The sequence below is a fragment of the Orbicella franksi genome, chromosome 3 (assembly GCF_964199315.1).
Source record: "Orbicella franksi chromosome 3, jaOrbFran1.1, whole genome shotgun sequence".
Taxonomy (NCBI): Eukaryota; Metazoa; Cnidaria; class Anthozoa; order Scleractinia; family Merulinidae; genus Orbicella; species Orbicella franksi.
In genome coordinates, this window is record NC_138147.1 from 7,874,925 (window position 1) to 7,902,500 (window position 27,576).

The 27,576-nt window shown below is 43.3% G+C and overlaps 1 protein-coding gene across 1 annotated transcript; it reads left to right on the forward strand.

Moving 5' to 3' along the window:
• The first annotated feature begins 906 nt into the window (after positions 1-906).
• On the forward strand, positions 907-9,174 carry LOC145481029 (24-hydroxycholesterol 7-alpha-hydroxylase-like). The gene is made up of 3 exons (XM_081459409.1): positions 907-1,626; positions 4,402-4,875; positions 6,437-9,174. The coding sequence occupies exons 1-3, from the start codon at positions 1,158-1,160 to the stop codon at positions 6,928-6,930; spliced, it is 1,437 nt and encodes a 478-aa protein (XP_081315535.1). The 5' UTR covers positions 907-1,157; the 3' UTR covers positions 6,931-9,174.
• Positions 9,175-27,576: the final 18,402 nt, after the last annotated feature.

Sequence of the window (27,576 nt, forward strand, 5' to 3'; positions counted from 1 at the left end):
CTTAACACTTCTCCAGTGGATAGCGATTTATCCCGTGGATAACGTTACAAGGGCGTACCTAGGAGGAAATTCCTGGGGTGCCAGTGACCCCCCCCCCCCCCCCCACAACAACCTACAACAGGTGTGGAGATCGACATGAAAATCTGGTGAGTAGCCTCACTTTGACACAGTGTCCCCCCCCCCCCCCTCCTCCTCTTTGAAAATCCTGGTTACGGTCCTGCGTTATCCAACAACAACAATTTAACAACAACAATTTATTGGTATTCCCACATAGATGGTGTTACCTAAATACAGAATCGCTAAATCAAAAATTCAGAAACGAAACAAATTACAACAGCAACAGGAAAGAAAAATGAACATAATTAGTTACAAGATTCTTCATTTTAAGTTCTAGGGTTACAAAGTTCTCTTATTTGTAGTGCTTCATACGTAAAGTAACCTGGTTTTTTACTAATAAAAGTGTCAGCATCGTTAAATAGAAATACTGTTTTCCCTGTGTTATTAATAAATAATATATTTATTTATTTCGGTCTTAGCTCTAATTTATAGATTTTAATTGTATCATTATATAGTATATATCTAGTATTAGGACCTCTATGTAAACCACTTTTAGTGATGGAGCTTCCTGATAAAAGATTGTTACTACTACTATTAAAGGAATCAAATTTTGGATATTTCTTGATGATGTCATTTGTGACTTGTCTAATATTATTGTATCGGTCACAATGAAATAAGAAATGCATTTCATTCTTAATTTGGTTAGAACAGCAGTACTGGCAAATCCGGCTGTCGCTTGTCTACGCCGAAAAATAACGTCGTTATTTTTCGGCGGAGACAAGCGACAGCCGGAAATACGTCTGCGTTCGCAGGCTAGCGTTATCCACGTTTCTAACAACTGAGTCAACTGGGTCATGGACCTTGGCCCTCGTCAAAGGGCGAGAGTTTAGCCCAGTCTAAAGCCCGTGAAGCATCAACATGCGATTTTGTAAAGTTTCGGGAATTTTACTACATGTACAAAGGCTTGTGACGGTGTAGCCCCCGAGTGTAGCCCCCGGGTGTAGCTCCGGGGTGTAGCCCAGCCAGATAGCCAAAACGGTACCCGGATCTCACTCTGTTTGCGAGTGCTGCTGTTCCCATAATTCTTTGGGACAACCAACATGGCGGCTTCTCTTGAGCTCTTGCAACCTGCCCTGCTTTTTGTAGGCTTTCTTGTAACTGCCTTATTGTCGCTTAATTTCTTGGCTACAAAGAACGTCAAATACCCTCCGGTTATCAAAGGTTGGATCCCTTGGCTTGGATGTGCGATCGAGTTTGGAAAAGCGCCCTTGCTCTTCATCAAGAAATCGAGCGAGACGCACGGAGTGATTTTCACAGTTTATGCCGCTGGACAGCGGATGACTTTCCTGACCGATGTCAGTGACTTTAAGATGTTTTTTAACTCTCCACAAGCAGACTTTCAGCGAGCCGCTGAAGAAGCGGTGAAGAATACAGCAGGAATAAACAAGATCGATTTCTTTGCGAATCATCGTAAAATCCATGACCTGGTCAAGGGGCGACTGTCTTCTTCCAATTTGCACAAATTAGCTCCAAAAGTTGGTAAACAATTAGAGGAATACATTAGGCAAGGTATGTTTTACGGATTTTTTTTCTTTTTTTCACATATGAAATTGAGTGAGTAGCCATAACTGTGAGAGTCTGAGAGAAGTCTGCACATCTAAAAATCCCTGTGTTTTAAAAGAGCTCCCATTTACATGGACTGTAGGAATGCCTTATTGCCGATTATTTTTTACTTAATTTATATGAATTAAAATCTGAAAATCGGAACATTGGGTGATTCCAGAAAATAGCCATACCTCTGACACCTATCCGACGGGTGGCTTTTTGGAATTCCATGGACAAGGGGAGTTCTTTGAACTGGAAATCCAAAGGCATGGGGGGTACTTTTGATTGGAATTCTGAGAGCAAGGGGTGAGGGTTTCTAGAGGGGACAGACAAGAGTGTTAATACACGAACGCACTGACAACACTGCTGATGACCGCAGAAAGCAAGACAGAAAACAAGAGTAATTATTGATCGATCATGCATGTGTTCGTGTTCATTTACAGGAGAATACTGATAAAATCTGGGTTGTACATTGGGCTCTAGAGGCCTTAAAGTTGATGAATTTCTTGTCAGATTAATTGTTTGCAAGGAAAGATGACCTGCCATGTTTTGTTGCTATGCGCCAGCAATATATATTCATAAAGAGACCGCTGTAATGGCGTCTGATCGAGTGAATATCATTCATAATATTGATGGTAAATTAGGCAGGATTTGCCTACGAATGTTCTTATTTCCATAGTAATAGGCCCTTTGCAGCTGGGGTCACGTGACCAAATTTTTCCTAAAAAATTTTTGTATTATGGGCTATAACTAAAAGAAAGCCAGAAATGGAAAGAGCGCATCGAAAATACCAAAATGGCCAAGTTTGAGGCCCCAGGAAAAAACGAGTAAGTTTATACCATAGTTTGAATTTTCAGAAAATGTAGAGGATTCGTATGGAAAATGTTGCTGGAGAGCAAGGTCTTGCTCTCCAGCAACATTTTTCCATACAAATCTTCTCATTCTTTCAAAAATTCAGACCATCATAAAATCTCATTCTCTGATGATGGGGGCCTCAAACTTGGCCATTTTGATATTTTCGACATGCTTTTTCCATTTCTGGCATTCGTTAAGTTATAGCCCATAATTTTATGAAAAGTAGGTCACGTGATGGCTTAGCTGCAAAGGGCCTATTAGCACACAAAACAATTGAAATTTTTATTAAGTCACTAGTTTAGTGGAAACCTAGTTACAAAATTGTGACAGAAGAGGAGGAGGTTTTAGTCGCCGAACATGTAGTCATGAATGCATCTGATCGTGTTGGTCACAATTTCAAGCCCTGTAGACAGTTGTTTGACTGAAAGTTATTAGCAAAAACTTCTGGGAAGATTTAAAATCTCTTTTATTGGAAGTCATAAGGGGTCAAACAAGGAATTTCAGAGTGTTCAAGTAAAAGCTGGAAATCTGGAAGGGTGGAGGGGTTAATGATTTTGGAATTCGGAGGGTATGGTGGTTAAGAGCATCTTGAGATTTCTGAAGGCAAGGAGGGTTTCAAATGTTCATGCCGCCCATGGTATGGTATGGATCTTTTCTGGAATCACCCATTATGGGACACTTGACACACTCAGAGTAGCCCTATCAAGGCAAGGTTTGTATTCAAGAAAAAATTGTCCTGCCCACCAGGGCTTAATCCTAGATACCAAGACAATTTGCCCCCCTCCCCTCCCCCATATATCAGGGGGAATTAGAAACACATTTGTGTTCAATGAAACACTGAAAATTGAACTTGCCCTTGGGTAATTCAATGGAGAGGTTGTTCCAGGCACCTCAGACCCTTAATAAAATGGGATGCAACCATCAGAGCAATTTTTGCAGACATGTATATGAAAATCTCATTTCCACTGAAACCTTTTGCGCTGATTTCAGTGCAAAACATACAATAAAATTATTGAATAGATGTTTTAAACAGTTTCTTTGTAGAAAAGTGTAGTCATCATTTTACATTTTTAGCAAGCAAGCAACAGAAACCACAAAGGAAAACAAAAATAATGATTTCCAGTGAAATCTTTAGTGCTGATTTCGATGTCAAAATTACATTGCCTTGATTCTTCTTACAGTTCTTTAAAATCACAAGTAAAGTTGTAGAATCAAAATATTTTAACTTCTGTGCTCTATTTCAAAAGATGAAATATGCTTAATGTCATGTGGTCTTTGATGCAGGACCTGAAGTTCAAAACCATGGTCTAGCTTGAGGATTTGGGCCTAGTACTCAGCTCAGGAGAAGGATATGGGGAGGCTATTAAATTCAGTGTCAAGTCCCTAACCCTCAATTGAGACCAAGGTTTTTAGCTTCTGGTCCTGTACTTACACATTTTTGTCACATGACTTTGGTTATTATAGACCATGTGACATTTGACATTTTTCATCACTTGAGAAAGGAGCTGCCACGGCTCCAAAACCTCATCATCATCATCATTTTAGTTAGTAATGAAAGTTACAAAGATTGGAAGCCAGTGAGGCTGATGTGGACCTACAAGTAACTAATAAAATGTGAAATAATAAACAAAATAATTTATAAAATTGTAGTTACATATCATTGTAGTTAAATATTTTGATTCTCCTTAGACGACTTTATTTTTAATTAGACTACTGTAAGTATGTTCATCATTGCGCATTTGAGCAAACAGAAAAAGAAAACATTAAAAAAAAAAACTAATGAGAGGGAACACAAAACAAAACATCTTTTAGAACCCTTGCATGTGTTAAATCCTGGCAGTGTGGGCTGTGTTTCTCAAATACTGTCTCATTTTATTCCTGCAGCTAATACCTCAGCTACTGCTGTTGATTTGATGGATGTGGTGCGTGATCTTGTGTTCACTGCCGTTGTACCTGTTCTTTTTGGTGATGGTATTCGCCCTCAAACACAGCAGGACATTAAACACTTCCAGAACCAGTTTGTTCAATTCGATAGCAGTTTTGAACATGGAGCCAAACTTCCAGAATTTCTGCTGAAAGAATGGGCAAAATCAAAGTATTTTCTGTTGGGTCAATTTTATGAAGCACTTCAAAAGAAATCTGGTACAAATTCGAAAGAGGACACATTACTTCAAGCAATGGTGGACTCACTAGAGGGAGACTGTGCACCAAGTTATGCCACACTGCTGCTTTGGGCCTCACTTGCAAATGCAGTGCCCATCTCATTTTGGACTTTGGCCTTTGTACTGAGTAACCAGGCCATCAAGACAGATGTGCAGAAAGAAGTTGATGAAATTCTGGGACCATATATAGATAGAGGTGAGTAAGGAGTGACAGCTTTTCACATGGTTGGTCTCATAGAAGTTGTGTATTTAATCTGTCTGTTTAATATATATACTTGAAGAATTACCTGGTGCAAAATGTGACTCAGGGATGGGGTGAGAGCCTGAGAGGTCCAGCAAAAGTTGTTAATCAGGGGAGAAGAGTATTCCTTTTCTGAAATCTTCACTATAATGCTAATATTTCCACCCAACTTGAAATTCCAGGGTGACATCATCATTTTATATCTACCACAGGGTTTCCCTTTTGACGTTATCCCTTTGGTGACTGTCACCTTGATGTGGTAGGGGGGCTGGTGTGTTCTGTGGCAGAGTCAAGGTCAGGGCCTGCTGTGGCAGGGTCACCCATGCTGGAATGGTTAATTGGTGGAAACTGGGCAAAGCAAGGTCTCCTGCTACCCCTGGTAGAGGATTATACATCAAGCTAATGGTAACCGGTTGTTTAGCCCCTAAGTCAATTAGGCCCTAACCATTTAGCCCCCAACTAGAAGTCAATTAGCTCTGAACACTGTATATTTCTCAGGAGCTAATCGACTTCTGGTTGGGGGCTAACTGGCTAGGGGCTAATCCACTTAGAGGCTAGACGACTGGTAACCAAGCTAACATGTTGAACATAGGAAACAACACATGTTACTGAAACCGCAAATTTGTAAATACATTTCAAATTACTTTAGACGAAACAACTTTAAAGTTGGGGCGAAACGACTTTGAGTTGGGGTGAAATGACCTGGGTCAAAACAGACTTGGGGCGAAACAACCATTTCCAGCTGCAAGATATGGACTGATTATTGTTTAGCTAAGGATGAATCAATCCTTTGAATGAAAATTAATCAAGGTGATGCTTGTCAACAACTGAGCGTAATTTCTTTCTGAGGGAAGCTGTCTTGTATGAAATTTTCTTCCCTGCGCTCAGGGCACTGAAACCACAACATTGGAATTCTCTCAGTAGCATCTGGTGTTTCTCACCCCAGGAGAGACACACCAAGGAATATTACTGTGGAGGGGTAGGGTGGGGGGGGGGGGAAGATTTCCTGCAATGGACTCACGTCCAATCCAGGGAAAGTGGCGATATTCATGCTGTGAGACTGGACTGCCTGCAGTCAGTCTGGGGGGGACTCCCATATTAAAAAGACAAGGGTACTTGTTGGAAATCCTGAAAAGTACCCTAAGGGGTACCAAGATCCTGTTTTGTGAGTTTGGCTTGAATTTTTTTTTCTCCCCTAAGAGGTACCAATTCCAAAACAGCACATAATCTCCTGTCATATTTATTCAGCTCATTATCCTAAAAGGTACCACAAAAGCTCCTGCTGTGGACTTTTTGAGGCTGAAAACCCTAAGATGTACCAAAACCGCTTTTTCAACCCCGAAAGATATGAGGAGCACTCCTGTACCTTTTTATATGAGAGTCCCTGCCCCCCCCCCCCCCTACTCAGGCAGTCAGTGGGCCAATTGACCGTTTGTACCCACTTAAAGAACATTTTCCATGACATTGTCAGAAAGCTGGTGGTAAAAATAGTGTTTCCAATTGCCTCTACTTGCAGGAGCATTGGCAGAAGTTCCTTTAACAGACATCAAGAAATTACAGATAGTTGAGCGGTGTATTCTGGAAGCCATTCGCCTGCGCTCACCTGGAATGATTGCAAGGAAACTTACACAACCCATTCAAGTGCAGGGCTTCACAATTCCAGCAGGTGACATGCTCATGATCTCGCCTTATTGGGCACATCGAAACGAGACCACGTTCCCGTATGCAGATTCATTCGTCCCTGGCCGCTGGATTCAGACTGCAGGCTCAGATAAATCCACTTCAAGCGATAACTTCATTGCGTTTGGCGGCGGTCGCTTTCAATGCCCAGGTCGTTCCTTTGCCATGATGGAAATACAGATGTTTGTATCTGTTCTCCTATGTAGATTTGACTTGGAATTAGTGGAGAAGAAAGTGCCTTCGCCATCTCCGCAACATGTTGTTGGTGTTCCCCATCCAGAGTCGCAATGTTACGTTAAGATTTGTAATAGAGTTAGGACTGAATTATAAACAATTATTGGATGAGGTTTTTGTGATATCCAGAATAACCAAGGTCGAGGTAAGTGTTATCAGCCGAAGCCAAAGGCTCAGGCTGATAACACTAACAGAGACCTTGATTATTTCGGATATCACAAAAACCGAATCTAATAATTGTTTTATTATACAGTGTTTTAAAGAAAAGAACTACAAATGCATTATCACAACAAACACAGTTTATTTTCGACAAGCCACATTCTTACTTCGCTGTCCGTGAATTTGACATTGGTCTTGAAATTGCGTGCGCAACCCACGGATTATTCACTAATCTGTTAGCAGATTAGTGAATAATCTGAAGGTTGCACTGTTTCCCAGAATTAACTGTAGTCTTTTAGCCAACGAGAAGACAGATGGTGACTACAATGTATAATAATAATTGATATCATGCATACTGTACTTGTTTTGGGCATATGACCCATTTAGCCTCGCGAGCTATTTCCTTGGAAAACCATATGAACTTGCTTAAGCTGCCCTGCCATGATTCCCTTTATAAGATATTCATTTTAGATTGACCCTTGTGCCTTTGTACAGCAGCTGCTCTTTTAATAATTTCTTGTTCAATAATTGCTGAGCTTTTGTACTTGTACCACATACACCCCTTTCAAGGGGAGGTTCTCCCTGCTGTCAGTCACTTAACGTATGAAAGAAATCTTAGAAGTAAGCAGAGTTTTTGATTAAGGAACTCCTTCTTTGAAAAGAACAGTTTCAATGCGTTTTCTTTCTTCGCATGGGATATTTTCCTTAAGAAGCAGCAGAACCTGCTCTTTGTTCCTAGAAATTGTCATACATAAGCCCCCTGCAAGGGTGTTTCCATATAGAAAAGGACGGGGGTGCTCGTCAGAAATTTTGAAAAGAACACCTAAGAAGTACCAAGATCCAAGATTTTGTGGGCATGGCTTGAAAATTTTTAACCCCAAAGAGGTACTAATTCTAAAACAACCCTGTCATATTTTTTCAGCTCAATACCCTAAAAGGTACTGCGAAAGCTCCAGCAGTGGACTTTTTGAGACTGAAAACCCTAAGAGGTACTCAAAACGCTTTTTAACCCCTAAAAGGAACGATGAGCACCCCCGTCCATTTTGTATGGGATTCCCCCATTCCGGGGTCCGGTTACCATATATTTCAACCGACAGAAAGGATACAAAAATGAAATACTCTTTTAAACGCGACTAATTATTATTTATTGATAGCTAGTTTAGTAGTAGTTGAAAAGACTGAGACCACTTCTAATCGATACAATCTAGTATCAAGCTACATTGTTGCTTTATATCACTCTTAACAATAAACATCAATGTGAAATCAACTGCCACTACAAGCTAGCCGAGACCTTGTGTACAAGTATTGGATATTCTAGAACTTTCTGGAAATTAGAGCGCAAACATTTGCGTAGCATTTATTTACATGGTAACTACATAGAAATTTCATCCAAAAAATTTCGCGAGAAACTATTTCTACTTAAATTGTGCCTGAATGTTTTCACCTGATTAAAGGGATGGCCAGTACTCAGGATCCATCAGTCTCGGGTGTCAGTTTTCGCCCTCCCTCGGATCTGCTCGCGGTTATCTCACGTGTGGAAATATCTTTACGTGGACAGTGCGTGGATTGAACATTGTCACCTATATCCACCTATATCATGTAGTCTTATTCCTTCGCATCCTCGCGTGTATAGCGATGTGCCACAGTCGCGCATCCAGTCTTGGGATCATTGAGATCCTTAGCAGGTGCCAGTTTTGCCCCCCCCCCCCCCCCCCCTCTTATCCCTTCGCTTGTTTCTCGCGCGTACAAAAATCACTACGTGGACAGTGCGTGGATTCCAGATTGTCACCTACGTCATGTAGTCTTGTTCCTTTGCATCCTCGCGCGTTTAGAGATGTGCCACAGTCGCGTTTTCGGTGTCGGAATCTATGAGATCCTGAACAGGTGCCAGTTTTCGCTCTCCCTCGGACCTCCTAGCGGGTTTCTCACGCGAGGAACTATTTCTATGTGGACAGTGCGTGGATTTGGAATAGTCACCTATGTCACGTAGTCTTGTTCCTTTCATTCCTCGCGTGATTTAGCGATGTGCCACAGTCGCGTTTTCGTCCTCGGGATCATTGAGGCCCTTAACAGGTGCCAGTTTTGGCCCTCCTTCGGATCTCCTCGTAGGTTTCTCACGCGTGGAAAAATCTCTTTGTTGGCAATCCGTGGGTTGAAGACAGTTTTGGTCCTCCCTCATATCTCCTCGCGCGTTTTTCACATGAACAAAAATCTCTACGTGACAGTGCGCGGATTGGAGATTGTCACCTATATCATGCAGTCTTGTTCCTTTGCATCCTCGCGCGATTAGAGATGTGTCACAGTCGCGGTTTTGGTCTCGGGATCTTTGGGATCCTTAGCAGGTGATAGTTTTGGCCCTCCCTAGGATCACCAGCGCGTTTTTTTCTCGCGTGGAAACATCTCTACGTGGACAGTGCGTGGATTGGAGATTATCACCCATATCATGCAGTCTTGTTCCTTTGCACCCTCGCGCGTTTAGCAGTGTGCCATAGTCGCGTTTTTGGTCTCGGAATCTTTGAGATCCTTAGCATGTGCCAGATTTGACCCTCCCTTAGATATCCTCGCGGGTTTCTAACGCAAGGAAATATCCCTACCTGGACAGTGCGTGGATTGGAGATTGTCACCTACATCATGTACTCTTGTTCGTTAGCATCTTTGCGCGTTTAGCCATGTGCCACAGTCGCGTTTTCGGCCTCAAGATCTTTGAGATCCCTAACAGGTGCCAGTTTTGCCCCTCCCTCAGATATCTTCCTCTGTTTCCCACGCGTGGAAAAATCTCTTCGTGGACAGTCCCTGGCTTTGAGATTGTCACCTGTAACATGTAGTCTTGCTTCTTTGCATCCTCGCACGTTTAGAGAGTGCCACAGTCGCGTTTTCAAACTCGGGATCTTAGAGATCCTTAGCAGGTGGCAGTTTCGACCCTTCCTCGAATCTCCTCACGTGTTTTTCACGCATCGAAAAATCTCTACATGGACAGTGCGGGGCTTGGAGACTTTCATCTATATCATGTAGTCTTCTTCCATTGCATCTTTGCTTGTGTGAAGAAGTGCTACAGTCGCGTTTTAAGTCTCGGCATCTTTGAGATCTTTAACAGATGCCAGTTTTCGCCAACACTCAGATTTCCTCGCGTGGAAAGTGCGTGGATTGAGGTTTATCACCTATATCATATAGTCATTTTTTTGCCACCTCACGCGATTAGCGCTGTGCCACAGTCGCGTTTTCGGTCTCGAGATCTTTGAGATCCTTAACAGGTGCCAGTTTTGGCCCTCCCTTAGATCGCCTCGCTTCTTTCTCGCGCGTAGAAAAATCTCTACTTGGAAAGTGCGCGAATTGGAGATTGTCACCTTTACCGTGTAGTCTTCTTCCTTTTCATTCTTGCGTGTTTAGCAATGTGTTACGGTCACGTTTTCGGTCTCGGGATCGTTGAGATCCTTAACAGGTTCCAGTTTTGGCCCTCCCTTGGATCTCCTCGCGGTTTCTCATGCGTGGAAAAATCTCTACGTGGACAGTGTGTGGATTGGAGATTCTCACCTATATCATGTAGTCTTGTACCTTTGCATTCTCGAGCGTTTAGAGATAAGCCACAGTCGCGTTTTCGGTCTCGGCATCTTTATGATCTTTAACAGATGCCAGATTTGGCCCTCCCTTGCATCTTCTCGCGTGTACCTCACGCGTGTAAAAATCTCTACGTGGACAGTGCATGGATTGGAGACTGTCACCTCTATCATGTAGTCTTTTTCCTTTCCATCCTCGTGCCTTTAGCAATGTGCCACAGTCGTGTTTTCAATCTCGAGATTTTTGAGATTCTTAATAGGTTCCAATTTGGGCCTTCCCTGCGATCTTCTCTTGGGTTTCTCACGCGTGGAAATATTTTTACGTAGAGAGTGCGTAAATTAGAAATTGTCACTTCTGTCATGTAGTCTTATTCCTCTGCTTCGTTACACGTTTAATGATGTGCCACAGTTGCGTTTTTGGTCTCTGAGACTTGTAGGATCTGATTTCCTCTCTTTTCAAATTTTGCGGTGCCAGCTATTCCTAGGGTGTATGTCACGTTCAGTTAGAAAATAACGTTTATTTTGTGCATTTTTTGATAAATTTTGGCGGTTTCTTCCTGTGCGGGAAGCCCATAGAGGGCTTAAAATTCGTTGAAAACGTGCAGGTTTTGCTCCTTCCACAAAATTCCACGCGTGTGTGTTTCACGCGTGACCATCTCTCGAATTACACATAATGTAGGTTTGAGATTCACGAACATTCTCTTTTTCCTCTACTTTTGCATCCTCGCGCGTTTAGCGAATTGCCCCACTCGTGTTTCAGCTCTCGAGAAGTCTGAGACATGTAGGAACTTATTTCCACTCTTCTCAGATTTTGCAATCCCAGCTACAATTAGGATGTATTTCACGTTTGTTTAAAACATGATGTTTGATTTCTGCCTTTGTTGATAAATTGTGGCGGTCTTTTCTGTCCAGGAAGCCCATAGAGAGCTTAAGGCTTCTTTAAAAGTCGCAAGTTCTGCCCTCCCTCAAACTTGCACGCGTATTTTTCACGCGTGACCATCTCGTGCATTAAACAGAGCGTGGAGTTGAGATCCTCGCACGTTCACTTTTATGTTCTCCTCTCGCGTTCTCGCCCGTTCAGCGATTTGACCCAGTCGTGTTTTCAGTCCTTTAGCTTAAAGTTTAACTAAAAGGTTCAAGTTTTGGCTCTTCCTCTAACTTGCGCGCGTTTCTTACGCGTGACCATCTCACGCATTAGACGAAGCGTGAGGTTGAGATTCTTGCTTGTTCACTTTTATGCTCTCCTCTCGCGTTCTCGCGCGTTCAGCGGTGTGACCCACTTAAAAGGTTCAAATTTTGGCCGTCCCTCTAATCTCCGCGCGTGTGTTTCACGCGTGACCTTCTCTTAATTAATATCAATTAATCAATTAGTCTTCAGGCAAGAAAGTGGTTGGGGAGGGTATGTGCCTGTGTGCACTACGTAAAAACGTGTATGACCCACCTTACTGTCATCATAATATGACAAAACTATATATTTGGTTTAGGAAACCTCTTGTCCTCCTTGTGGTACTATTTTCTTTAGAACAAAACCAATTTTCCCTAAACGTCACTTCTCCCGTTTTAGTGCAAAACAAAACGCTACTGTGACTGAGTATCTTTTAGAATTACCCCTAGCTCGGTTCAACAAATATCGTCTGCTATTATCAAACTTTGCCAGAGTTCAAATTAAGAATGGAAACGTTTTGCTCGCCCCTAGCATCTTATTTATTTCTCTTTCAATTGTCCCAATGAAAGAAACCGAAAAGTTCATATCTAGCCTAACTTTCCCGTTTTAGTGGCATTAAAACTTGTCTACTTGTAAATTTGTGACAAAAGAAACCAGGAAAGTGTTCGAATATTGCTGCAGACTCCGTGGCACGTCATGAAAGCGTAAATTGATTTAATCAGTCTTTGAGGGGACTCGTTCACCAATGTAGGATATATAGTCTCGGTCAACTGAGTAGCGCAGACCTTCAATACTTCTTGCTGCAACGCTAACGCTTCTCAAATCAATATCACTGAGGTGGCAACCGTATAAGAACGTGGTATTCCGTGACTATTTGATAATTAAATTACTTCTTGCTCATCGGTGAAAAGAAAATTTGGGTTTTGAATAAAACAAAATCGTTCTTCTTTCATTTCCTCAATAGATATTTAACTTTGTTCCATTTCCTCATAAGATATTTACTTTATTCCATTTATCTCTTAAGTTTTCGAGAAAACAAGGGTTTTATGTTACATACCTTTGTGAGGAAAACAAAAGTATGAAGTTACAAACGTTGGCGTGAAAAGTAAAATTGTCACGATGCTACGTACTTCAACGTATTATTGAATTTTGAAATGCACAAAAATCACAGTAAAACACCAGAGTAAATTTGAAAGCTGTCTTGAAAAACAGTAATTGTAAGTTATTGTTGAACATCGAATGAAAGTACAGACGTGAAACATACGCACTGCTACGATTGTCACAAGATTATGTCTTATCAAGGTTTCTGTCCGATCATATTCTGCAAGGGGAAAAGCCCTAGGCACCAAAGTAAATACAAACCGGGAGTGAACACGACATGTGTGACTATCGTGCCAGAGCTATGCATTGCACTCTGCACCATCTGAGATTGTCTCACTAGTTAGTCTTGCAATCTTTGACATCCTTAGCTGGGGCCAGGTTTGGCACTCCTTTAGATCTCCTTGCGGGTTTCTCACGCAAGGAAATATCTCTACTTGGTGCGTGAATAGGAGATTGTTACCTATATCAAATAATCTTATTCCTTTGCATCCTCGCGCCTTTAGCGATGTGCCACAGTGGCGTTTTCGGTCTCGGATTCTTTCAGATACTTAACACGAACTCCCTCGGATCCCCTCGCGTGTCTTTCATGCCTGGTAAAACTTCCATGTTTACAGTCCGTTGATTGGAGATTGTGACGAAGATGCAAAGGAACGAGAGCGATTCGAAGAAGGGTTAAAACTGTCACTTGCTAAGGATCTCAAAGATTCCGAGACCAAAAACGCGACTGTGTCACATCTCTAAACGCGCAAGAATGCAAAGGAACAAGACTGCATAATATAAGTGACGATCTCCAATCCACGCACTGTCCATGTAGAGATTTTTCCACGCGTGAAAAACGCGCGAGGAGATCCGAGAGAGGGCCAAAATTGGCACCTGTTAGGGATCTCAAGGAACCTGAGACCAAAACACGCGACTGTGGCACATTGCTAAACGCGCAAGGATGCAAAGGAACAAGACTCATAATATAGGTGACAATCTCCAATCCACGTACTGTCCACTTTAAGATTTTTCCACGCATGAAAAACGCGTGAGGAGACCCAAGAGAGGGTCAGCATTGGCATCTGTTTAAGATCTCAAAGATCCTGACACCGAAAACGCGACTATGGCACATCGCTAAACACGCAAGGATTAAATGATAAAAATACACATTTCCAGTCAGAGCACTGTCGACGTAGACATTTCTTCACGCGTAAGAAACACGCGAGGTGATTTAAGAGAGGGCCACAACTGTCACCTGTTAAGGATCTGACAGATGCCGAGACCAATAAAGCCAATATGGCACATCTCTTAACGCGCGAGGACGCAAAGAAACAAGACTGCATGCCATAGGTGACAATCTCCAATCCACGCACTGTCAACGTAGAGATTTTTCCACGCGTAAAAAACCTGCAAGAAAATCCGGGAGGGCAAAAGCTGTATCTTGCTAAGAATCTTAAATATCCCGAGACCGAAAACGCGACTGTGGCACGCCTCTAAACGCGCGAGGATGCAAAGGAAAAGACTGCATGATATAGGTAACAATCTCCAATCCACGTACCGTTCACATAGTCATTTCTCCACCTGTGAAAACTGTGGAAGGAGATACGAGGAGGGGCCACAAATGTCACTTACTAAGGATCTCAAAGATACCGAGACTAATAACGCGACTGTGTCACATCTCTAAAGGCGCGAGGATGTACTATTTCCAAAACGAGAGCGAGTGTTTCATCGGGGTATCCTAACACCGAGAAACAAATGAAAGCACGAGGCCGTAGGCCGAGTGCTTTTATTGTTTCGAGGTGTTTGGATACCCCGATGAAACACGAAGCACGAGTTTTGGAAATAACTTCTCATCACACTTAAAGAAATAATAAACAAAGACTTCCAATTAGAATTGTTTGCTGTCTAACATTCCTTCCTCGATAATTTCAATATCAATGATATTTTTTACCGGCGTAATTAATTTGCATTTATGGTGCGATTTAATTTATTCCGAGATGTGAAAGTTGCTGGGGTTGCCAGCATTTACAAGTTGTCGTTCAGTCAGGATGTATATCGCAAGAAAGTCGTTCGAGAGATTTCGGTAGCCGAAAAGTGTGGAGGATGAGAAGAAAAGTGTTGATAATGCAGTACCGAAATCAACAGCTTATAAAGCCAAATGGTCGTGTAAGGTTTTCGAGGAATGGAAACCGCATCGATTAGTGAAGTCCTGTACTTTGGAACCCGGCGGTCTTTTTACCACGAAAGACTTTGAAGAAAGAGTGCAAACTTTGGAAACGGCCATTACAGATATGCCTGCATGCAGTCTCAACTACTGGCTGTCGAAGTTCGTTCAAGAAGTAAACAATTCTTCTGGGGAACGTTATCCTTCCCGTTAGTTGTACTCGATTATTTGCGGACTGAAGCGCCACCTTTCTGATGTAAATGGAAGTGCTGCATTGAACCCTTTGGACATGTCCGACCGAAGGTAAGTTACATTTTTTGGGGATAAAATTTGGTTCGCGTAAACTACTTGTGTGCATTGTTTTTAATACTACTTTTTTTCTTTCGCTTTCTTAGGTTTGTGACATTTCGGCGTGTTTTGGGTGCAGAAATGAAAGAAGCAACACGAATGGGTGTGACTTTGAAAACAAAAGGAGACACATTATAAAAGCTTACTTCTGAGTAATAAATATTCATTGATTTTGTGCAAGTTGTCATTGTGCATATTTTAGTGATATATACCACTCTCACTGGAGAGTGGTATACTGTTTTTCATTGGGTATCCAAACACATGCACGTGATGTGGTATACATCTTGTGGTTGGTAGTTGACCTTATGAATTATTAATGAGTTTGAGAAGCAAAGGGACAAGACTACCTAATATAGGTGACAATATGAAATCCACGCACTGTCCACGTACAGATTTTTCCACACGTGAAAAACGCGCAAGAAGATCCGAGGAAGGGCCAGAACTGTCAGTTGCTAAGGATCTTAAAGATTCCGAGACCAAACACGCGACAGTGCCACATCTCCAAACGTGCAAGGATCCAAAAAGAAAAACGCACTGTCCACGTAGAGATTTTTCCACACGTAAAAAACGCGCAACAAAATCCGAGGGAGGGCCAAAGCTGTCACCTGCTAAGAATCTTAAATATCCCGGAAACGAAAACGCGACTGAGGCATGTCTTTAAACGCGCGAGGATGCAAAGGAACAAGACTGTATAATATAGGTGACAATCTACAATCCACGCACTGTCAAAGTAGAGATTTCGCCACGTTTGAAAACTGCGCGAGGAGATTGAAGGGTGGGCCAAAACTGTTACTTGCTAAGGATCTCAAGGATTCTGATATCAATAACGCGACTGTGCCACATATCTAAACGCGCGAGAATGCAAAGGAACACGACTGCATAATATAGGTGACAATATCATATCCACGCACTGTGCACGTAAAGATTTTTCCACGCGTGAAAAACGCGCGAGAAGATCCGAGGAAGGGCAAAAACTGTCACTTGCTAAGGATCTTAAAGATTCCGAGACGGAAAACGCGACTGTGCCACATCTCTAAAAGCGCAAGGATGCAAAGGAACAAGACTGCATGATATAGGTGACAATCTCCAATCCACGCACTGTCCTCGTAGAGATTTGTCCACGCATGAAAAACACGCGAGGAGATCCGAGAGAGGTTCAACAATGGCACCTGTTAAGGATCTCAAAGATTCTGAGACCAAAAAAGGCGACGTGGCACATCGCTAAACTCGCAAAGATGCAAAGAAACAAGACAAAATGATACAGATAAAAATTTCCAGTCCAGGCACTGTCCACGTACAGTTTTTTCAACGCGTGAAAAACGCGCGAGGAGATCCGAGAGAGGATTAAATCTTTTACCTGCTAGGAACCTCAACGATCCCGAGACAAACAGCGCTACTGCATGCGGCACATCTCTTAAAGTGCCACTGAAACGAAATTTTCGTACTCTCTTTTATTAACCCAATTTGTAGTTTCAAACGTGCTTAAAATAATGGTGAACTTTATTTCTGTCAAATCCTAACGGAAAGTGCTTTTTTTAGCTGCTGAAATCGACTTTTTGGAGCAAAACTGTGTCCGGGCTCTGGAACCGAATTTAAGGACCTTGTGACGTCACTGGTTGTATTCAAGCAAGAAGCGCTATAGATTCTCTCTTGTTTTCACTTGATTTATTCAAGTCTTTGAAAATTGTGATCCGCAGCAGGGTTTGCTTTATCGCCGCATACGTATCAGTGTAAACAAGGCAGGAATTTCGCTTCTCTTTTACACGTATCTCCTAATTGCAATATTTCACGGTCGATGGATTACTTTGAGTTCTTTAGCACATACTTATGTCTACGATATTCATTTAATGGTATCCAAATTCAAAGCAATTCGTTTAGTTTACACTCCTTTCGAAGGTTTATTAAACAGAATTTGCTAATTTATTAAACTAATTTGCATTTATTACCTTTCGCCGTCGACATTGTCACGCTTTCTCTCGTTTCCTGAAAACATACCTGTAGGGTCATGGCAGCTTAGTTTACCTTTATAGCTTAAATTCGCTCCCTCACATAAGAGAAGAGGGTTTCTTAAATTGTTGCTGATTTGATAACTTGTAGGATGTAACAGATACAACTGGATTACAGGTCACTGTAGCACAATCTCGTCCGCGGTGAAACTCACAAAGCGTCCGGTTTCCTCGAAGCGAAGCGACTCGAAACTCGAAGCGTTGTTGCTGCGATTCGTGCAGCAGCAGTCCGGATAATAATTTCAAAAGCCGCCTTCTCTTGTTTTCATGTCTTCTTTACTTTATGAGTGTAGGTATTGTTTAATTGAGTGGTGGCCATTTCACCAAGAGTCCCGATCATTTTGCGATCTAAGAACTCCCACTCGTTTGCTTGCTTACATAAAATATCCTGCAAATATCCAATTAAATAGACTGAAAAGCGCCAGGATCTACTCTCCACCTCTTCTTGTCTAAGGCTACTGTTATTATCTGCTTTACAGCTCTGAGATGTCCTTAAGATGTTTTTGGGGGGGCGTCGAACAGTATTCTCTTCTCGCATAATCACTCTAACTTTTCAGCGCGGCATGAGAGTAATACAACCAGTGACGTCACTAGGCTGTTTTGGCCGCGCCAAGATGGCCGCCAATTTTGGGCTTAACCAGCCAACTTCGAACGGCTGAAAAAGCAGTTTTCGCTTACCGTATGCGAAAAAAAAGTCCGCAGTGTTTCCAAGTAAGGTTGAAACTTTATTACTAAGCAAAAATCTCACATACGAAAATTTCGTTTCAGTGGCACTTTAAAGCGCGAGGATGCAAAGGAACAAGGCTACATGATATAGGTGACAATCTCCAATCCAAGCACTGTCCACGTATGAAAAACGTGCGAGGTGGTCACGAGGGTAGGCCAAAACTGTCACCTGCTAGGGATCTCAAAGATCCCAAGACCAAAAACGCGAATGTGGCACATTTCTAAAGACGCGAGGAGTCAAAGCAACAAGACTGCATGAAAGAAATAATATTGTCCATTCCACGCACTTTCCTCGTAGAAATTTTTCCACGCATGAAAAACGCTCGAGGAGATCCGAAGACGCGTCAAAATTGTCACTTGCTAAGGATCTCAACGATCCTGAGACCAATAACGCGAATTTGGCTCATCTCTAAACGCGCGAGGATGCAAAGGAACAAGACTCCATGATATAAGAAACAATCTCCAATCCAGGCACTGTCCACGTTGGGATTTTTCCACGCGTGAAAAACGCGCGAGGATATCCGAGGGAGGGCCAAAACTGTATCTTTCAAAGGACCCCAAAGATTCCGAGACCGAAAACGCGACTGTGCCACATCACTTAACGCGCGAGGATGCAAAGAAACAAGACTGCATGATATAGGTGACAATCTCCAATCCACGCGCTCTCCACGTAGAGATTTTTCCACGCGTGAAAAACGCGGGATAGAAATCCGAGGAAGGGCCAAAGATTCCGAGACGAATAACACGACTGTGCCACACCTCTAAACGCGCGAGAATTCAAAGGAACAAGACTACACAATATAGGTGACTGATATAGGAGATCGAGAGATGGCCAAAACTGGCAGTTGTTAAGGATCTCAAAGATCCTGACCTCGAAAAGGCGAGTGTGCCACATGGCTGAACACGCTAGGATGGAGAGGAGCAAAACTGCATGAACGAGGTAACAATATCCAGTCCACGCACTTTCCTCGCATTAAAAACACACGATGAGATTCCAGGGAGGGCCAAAACTTCCACCTGCTAAGGATCTCAAAGATCCGTAGACCAAAAACGCGACTGTGCCACATCTCTAAACGTGATAGAGATAACAATTTCCAGTCCATGCACTTTCGACCCAGATATGTTTCCACGCGTTAAAAACCGCGCGAGGAGATCTGAAAGAGAGCGAAAACTGTCACCTGCTAAAGATCTCAAAGATCCCAAAACCGAAAGCGCGACTCTGCCAAATCTCTAAACGCGCGAGGATTTAAAAGAACAAGACTGCATGATATAGGTCACAATCTCCAACCCACGCACTATCCACGTAGAGATTTCTCAACGCGTTAAAAACCCGGGAGGATACACGAGGGAGGACCGAACCTGACACCGAAAACGCGACTGTAACACGTCCCTGAACAAGCGACAATGCAAAGGAACAATACTACATAATAGAGGTAACAGTAGCCATTCCACGCACTGTCTACGTAGAGATTTTTCCACGCGTGAAAACCGCGCGAGGAGATCCGAGGGAGGGCCAAAACTTTCACCTTCCAAGGATCTCAAAGATCCTAAGACCAAAAACGCGACTGTGCCACATCTCTAAACGCGCGAGGATGCAAAGGAACAAAACTGCATGATACGGGTGACAATCTCCAATCTTAAATCCACGCACTGTCAACGTAGATTTTTTCCACGCGTGCAAAACGCGCGAGGAAATCAGAGGGAGGGCTAAAACTGTCAGTTGCTAAGGATCTCAAAAACGCGACTGAGCCACATTTCTAAACGCGCAAAGATGGAAACGAACAAGACTGCATAATATAGGTGACAATCTCCAATCCACGCACTGTCCACTTAGAGATTTTTCCTGGCTTGAAAAACACCCGAGGAGATCCAAAAGATGGCCAAAACTGGCACCTGTTAGTGATCCCAAAGATCCTGGGACCAAAAACGCGACTGTGGCACATCGCTTAACACGCAGAAATGCAAAAGAACAAGACTAAATTATACAGATAAAAATCTCCAGTCTACGTACTGTCCACGTAGAGATTTTTCACGCGTGAGAAACACCACAGGTGATTTAAGGGAGGGCCAAAACTGTCACCTGTTAAGGATCTTAAGAATCCCGAGACCAATAACGCGAATGTGGCACATCTATAAACCTGCGAGGATGCAAAGGAACAAGACTGGATTATATAGGTAAATATCTCCAATCCATACACTGTCCACGTAGAGATTTTTCCACGCGTGAAAATCTCGCGAGCAGATCCGAAAGAGGGCGAAAACTCGCGAGGAGATCCGAGGGAGGATTAAATCTTTTACCTGCTAAGAACCTCAACGATCCCGAGACCAAAAACGCGACTGTGCCACATCTCTAAACGCGCAAGGATGCCAAGGAACAAGATTGCATGATAAAGGTAACAATCTCCAATCCAAGCACTGTCCACGTAGAGATTTTGCCACGCGTGAAAAACCTGCAACGAGATCCGAAAGACGGCGCCAAACCTGTCACTTGCCAAGGATTCCAAAGATCCCGGGACCAAAAACGTGAATGGGGCACATCTTCTAACGCGCGAGGATCCAAACGAACAAAACTGCATGATATAGGTGACAATCTCCATTTCACAAATTCCCCACGCAGAGATTTTTTCCACGAGTGAAAAATGTGCGAAGTGGTCACGAGGGAGGGCCAAAACTGTCACTTGCTAAGGATCCTAAAGATACCAAGACCAAAAACGTGACTGTGGCACATCTCTAAACGCGCGATGATGCAAAGAAACAAGGCTGCACGATATAGGTGACAATATCCAATCCAAGAATTGTCCACGTAGAGATTTCTCAACGCGTGAAAAACGCCCGAAGAGATCCGAGAGAGGGCCAAAACCGGCACATGTTAAGGATCTCGAAAATGCTGTTACCGAAAATGCGACTGTGACACATCGCTAAACACGCGAGGATGCAAAGGAACGAGACTACATGATAGAGGTACAATCTCCAGTCCACGCACTGTCCATTTAGAGATTTTTCCATGCGTGCAAAAACAAAAGAGAAGATCCCAGGAGAGGCCAAATCTTTCACCTGCTAAGGATTCCAAAGATCCCGAGACCAAACACGAGACTGTAGCACATTGATAAACACGCAAGGATGCAAAGGAAGAAGACTACATGATAGAGATAACAATCTCCAGTCCACGCACTGTCCACGTAGAGGTTTTTTCATGCGTGAGAAACGCGCAAGGTGATTTAAGGTCATTCCCCAGTATTGCGTTGCGCATCCCTACTGCGCATAATTTCACGCGTGATTAGCGCGAAGGCATTAAAAAATGGCGGCTTTTTCTTTACGGCTAGACCTCGCCATAGAGGTAAATCGTCATTTCCCCGCAAACGAGTATGTTGACCAATCATTTTTTTTCTGTTGTTTTGATTTGAGTAAAAAACTTCTCTGTGTAAAATAAATATGGACCAGTTCTCAGTGTAGAACAAAAATAATCGTCGGAAACGTGAATTTAGCAAGGAATCATGACTACAATCATAAGGCTATTATAAGGAAAAAAGGTGTAAACATTGTGCTGTTGCTCCTAAACGAACAGGGCGACCCCTCATTCTTATTTCAAAATTTAGTTCCTATAACATAAACAATCAATATGCTAAGTTTCACAAAAATCTCAGTGCAGGTTCTAATTCAGTTGAATGACCTTAAGAGAGGGCTAAAACTGTCACCTGTTAAGGATCTCAAAGATCCCGACACCAATAAAGGTAATGTGGCACATCTCTAAACGCGCGAGGATTCACAAGAACAAGACTGCATAGTATGGTTTAAAATCTGCAATCCACGAAATGTCCACGTACAGATTTTTCCACGCGTGAAAAAAGCACGACAAGATCCGAAAGAGGGCCAAAGCTGTCACTTGCCAAGGATCTCAAAGATCCCGAGACGGAAAACGCGATTGTGGCACATCTCTAAACGCGCGAGGATGCAAAGGAACAAGACTGCATGATATTGGTGACAATCTCCAATCCAAGCACTCTGCATGTAGAGACTTTCCACGCGTGAAAATCGCGCGAGGAGAACTATGAAAGGACCAAGACTGGTACCTGTTAAGGATCTCAAAGATCCTGACACTGGAAACGTGACTGTGGCATATCGTTAAATACGCGAGCATGCAAAGAAACAAGACTGCATGATAAGGATAACAATTTCCAGTCCATGCATTTTCCACGTAGGGATTTTTTCACGCGTGGAAAACGCGAGAGCAGATCCGAGAGAAAATCACAACTCTCACCTGCTAAGGATCTCAAAGATTCTGAGACCAAAAACGTGGCTGTGCCATATCTCTAAACGAACAAGAATTTAAAAGAAAGAGTCTGCATGATATAGGTGACAATCTCCAATCCACGCACTCTCCACGTAGAGATTTCTCAACGCGAGAAAAACGCGGAAGGAGATGCGAAAGAGCGCCGAAACTGGCACTTGTTAAAGATCTCAAAGATCCTGACACTAAAAACGCAACTGTCGCACATCCCCAAACAGGCCAGAATGCAAAGAAACAAGACTACATGATAGAGGTAACAATTTCCAGTCCACCCGCTGTCTGCGTAGAAATTTTTCCACGCGTGAAACTCGCGCTAGGAGATCCGAAAGAGGGTCAACACTGTTACCTTCTAAGGATCTCAAAGATCCAAAGACCAAAAACGCGACCCTGCAACACCTGTAAACGCGCGAGGATGCAAATGAACAAAACTGCATGATAAGGGTGACAATCTCTAATCTCCAATCCACGCACTGTCCACGTAGAGATTTTTCCAAGCGTCAATAATGCGCGAGGAGATCCAGGGGAGGGCCAGAACTGTCACTTGCTGAAGATCTCAAAGATTCCGAGACCAATAACGCGACAGTGCCACATCTCTAAACGCGCGATGATGCAAAGAAACAAGCCTGCATAATATAGGTGACAACCTCCAATCCACGCATACTCCACGTAGAGATTTTTTCACGCGTGAAAAACGCTCGAACTAGTCAGAAAGGAGGGCCAAAACTGTGGACTGCAAAGGATCTCAAGAATCCCGAAACCAGAAACGCGACTATGGCACATCTCTAAACGGACGAGGATGCAAAGAGCCAAGATCGCATGATAGAGGTAACAATCTCCCGTCCACGCACTTTCCACGTACAGATTTTTCTACACGTGAAAAACGCGCGAGGAGATCCGAGGGAGGCCCAAAATTGTCACTTGCTAAGGATCTCAAAGATTCCGCAACCAATAACGGGACTATGCCAGATCTCTAAACATGTAACGATGCAAAGAAACAAGACTGCATATTATAGCTGGCAATTTCCAATCCACGCACGGTCCATTTTAACATTTTTCCACGCCTCAAAAACGAGCGAGGAGATCCGAGAGAGATACAAAACTGGCACCTGTTAACGATCTCAAAGATCCATACACCGTAAACGCGACTGTGGCACATCGCTAGACACGCGAGGATGCAAAGGAACAAGACTGCATGATATAGGTAACAATTTCCAGTCCACGCACTGTCCACGTAGAGATGTTTCCACGCTTAAAAAACCACGCGAGAAGATCCGAGGGAGGGCCAAAACTGTCACCTGCTAAGGATCTCAAATATCCTGCGACCAAAAACGCGACTTGGCACATATCTGAAGACGCTAGGAAGCAAAGCAACAAGACTACATGAAAGAGGTAACAATCTCCAGTCCACGCACTTTCATCGTAGAAATTTTTCCACCCGTGAAAAACGCACGAGGAGATCCGGGGAAGGGCGAAAACTTTCACTTGCTAACGACCTCAAAGATCCTGAAACCGAAAACGCGACTGTGCCACATCTCTAAACGCGCGACGATGCAAAGGAACAACACTGCATGATATAGATGACAATCTCCAATCCAAGCACTGTCCACGTATGCATTTCTCAACGCGTGAAAAACGCGCCAGGAGATCCGAGCGAGGACCAAAACTGTTACCTGCTTAGGATCTTAACGATCCTGAGACAAAAACGCTACCGTGGCTCATCTCTAAACACGCGAGGATGCAAAAGAACACAACTGTATTATATAGGTGGCAATCCCCAATCCGAGCACTGTCCACGTAGAAATGTTTCCACGCGTGAAAAAAGGCGTTAGGAGATCCGAGGGAGGGTCAAAACTGTCACTTGCTAATTATCTCAAAGATCCCGAAACCTAAAACGAGAATGTGGCACATCTCTAAAGAAGCAAGGATGCAAAGGAACAAGACTACATAAAACAGGTAACAATCTCCAGTCCAAGCATCCTCCAGGTAGAGACTTCTCCACGTGTGTAAAACGCACGGGGAGATTCGAGGAAGGGCCAAAACTGTCACTTGCTAAGGATCTTAAAGATTCCTAGACCAAAAACGCGACTGTGTCACATCTCTAAACGCGCGAAGATGCAGAGGAAAAAGACTGCATGATATAGGTGACACTCTCCAATCCACGTACTGTCCACGTACAGATTTTTCCAAATGTGAAAAACTTGTGAGGAGATCCGAGAGGGGGTCAAAATTGGCAAATGTTAAGGATCTCAAAGATCCTGAGACTAAACACGCGATTGTGGCACATTGCTAAACGCGCAAGGATGCAAAGAAACAAGACTGCGTAATATAGGTGACAATCTTCAATCCACGCACTGTCCACTTTGAGATTTTTTCACGCGCGAAAAACTCCCAAGGAGATCCCAGAGAGGACAAAAACAGGCACCTGTTTAGGTTCTCAAAGATCTTGACACCGAAAACGGGACTGTGGCGCATCGTTAAAGACGTAAGGATACAAAGGAACAAGACTACATGATACAGATAACAATCTGTAGTCCACGCACTGTCCTCGTAGAGATTTTTTCACGCGTGAGAAACACCCGACGTGATTTAAGAGAAAGCCAAAACTGTCACCTCTTGAGTATCTCAAAGATCCCGAGAACAATAACACGACTGTGCCACATCTCGCGCGAGGATGCAAAGAAACAGGACTGCATGACATAGGTGAAAATCTCTAACCTACGCACTGTCCACGTAGAGATTTTCTTACTCGTGAAAAACGCGCAAGGAAATCGGAAGGAGGACCAAAACTGTCACTTGTCAAGGATCCCAAAAATCCCGGGACCGAAAACGCGAATGTGGCACATCTCTAAACGCTCAAGGATGCAAACAAACAAAACTGCATCATATAGGTGACAATCTCCAATTCACGCATTGTCCAAATAGAGATTTTCCACGTGTGGAAAACGTGAGAGGTGGTCACGAGGTAGGGTCAAAACTGTCACCTGTTAAGGATCTCAAAAATAACGAGAAAAAAAAAACACGACTGTGGCACATCTCTAAATGCGCGAGGATACAAAGGAACAAGACTGCATAATAGAGATAACAATCTCTATTCCACGCACTGTCCACGTGGAGATTTTTCCACTTGTAAAAAACGCGCGAGGAGATTCGAGGAAGGGCGAAAACTGTCAGTTGCTAAGGATCTCAAATATTCCAAGGCAAAAAACTAGACTGTGCGACATCTCTACACGCCCGAGGATGCAAAGGAACAAGACTGCATGATATAGGTGACAATATCCAATCCACGCACTTTCCACGTAAAGATTTCTCAACGCGTGAAAAACGCGCGAAGAGATTCCAGAGAGGGCCGAAACTGGCACATGTTAAAAATCTCAAAGATCCTGTTACCGAAAACGCGACTGTGACACATCGGTAAACACGCGAGGATGCAAAGGACCAACACTACATGAAAGAGGTAACAATCTCTAGTCTACGCACTATCCACGTAAAGATTTTTCCACCGGTGAAAAACACACGAGAACATCCCAGGGAGGGCCAAAACTGTCACCTGCTAAAAGTCTCAAAGATCCCGAAACCTAAAACGAGAATGTGGCGAAAAAACGCGACCGTGATGCAAAGTAAGAAGACTACATGGTAGAGATAACAATCTCCAGTCCACGCACTGTCCACGTAGAGGCTTTTTCACGCGTGAGAAACACGCGAAGGGATTTAAGAGAGGGCCAAAACTGTCACCTGTTAAGGATCTTAAAGATCCCGAGCCCAATAAAGCCAATGTGGCACATCTCTAAACGTGCAACGAAGCAAACAAACAAGACTGCATGATATAAGTGACAATCTCCAATCCACGCACTGTCTACTTTAACATTTTTCCATGGGTGAAAAGCGCGGGAGAGAGAACCCAGAGAGGGCCAAAACTGGCGCCTGTTAAGGATCTCCAAGATCTTGACACCAAAAAAGCGACTGTTCCACTTCTCTAAGCACGCGAGGATCAAAAAGAACAAGACTGCATGATGGAGGAAACAATCTCCAGTCCACGCATTGTCTACGTAGAGATTTTTGCCACTCGTAAAAAACGCGCGAGGAGATCCGAAAGAGGGCCAAAACTGTCACTTGCTAAGGATCTCAAAAATTCCAAGACCAAAAACGCGACTGTGCCACATCTCTAAACGCGCGAGGATGCAAAGGAACAAGAATACATACTATAGATGACAATATCTAATCCACGCACTGTCCACGTAGAGATTTTTCCACGCGTGAAAAACACTCGAGGAGATCTGAGGGTGGGCCAAAACTTTCACCTGCTAAGGATCTCAAAGATCCCAAGACCAAAAACGCGACTCTGCCACATCTTTAAACGCTTAAGAATGCAAAGCATCAAGACTGAATGGTATAGGATCTAAAAGATTCCGAGAGTAATAACGCGACTGTGCCACACCTCTAAACGCACAAGGATGTAAAGGAACAAGACTGCATGATATAGGTGACAATCTGCCACGAACTGTCCACGTAGTGATTTTTCCACGCATGAAAAATGCGGAAGGAGATCAAAGAGAGGGCAAAAACTGGCACCTGTTAATGGTCTCACGGATCCTGACACCAAACACGCGACTTTGGCACATCGCTAAAAACGCGAGGATGCAAAGGAACAAGACTGTATAATATAGGTGATCTTTAATCCACCCACTGTCCACTTTATGATTTTTCAACCCGTTAAAAACGCGCGAGGAGATCCCAAGGAGGTCCAAAACTGTCAATTGCTAAGGATCTCAAAGATTCCGAGAAAAAAAACGCCACTGTGCCACATCTCTAAACGCGCGAGGATGCAGAAAAACAAGACTGCATAATATAGGTGACAATTTCCAATCCACGCACTGTCCAAGTAAAGATTTTTTCACTTGTGAAAAACGCGCGAGGAGATCCGAAAGAGGGCCAAAACTGTCACTTGCTAAGGATCTCAAAGATCACGAGACCGAAAACGCGACTGTGCCACATCTCTAAAAGCGCGAGGATGGAAAGGAACAAGACTGGATGATATAGGTGACAATCTCCGATCCACGCACTGTCCACGTACAGATTTCTTCACGCTTGAAAAACACGCGAGGAGATGCGAGAGAGGGTCAAAATTGTTACCTCTTAAGGATCTCAAAGATCCTGACCGAAAACGCGACTGTGGCATATCGCTTAAAATGCGAGGATGCAACGGAACAGCACTACATGATTAAGATAACAATCTCTAGTCCACGCACTGTCCA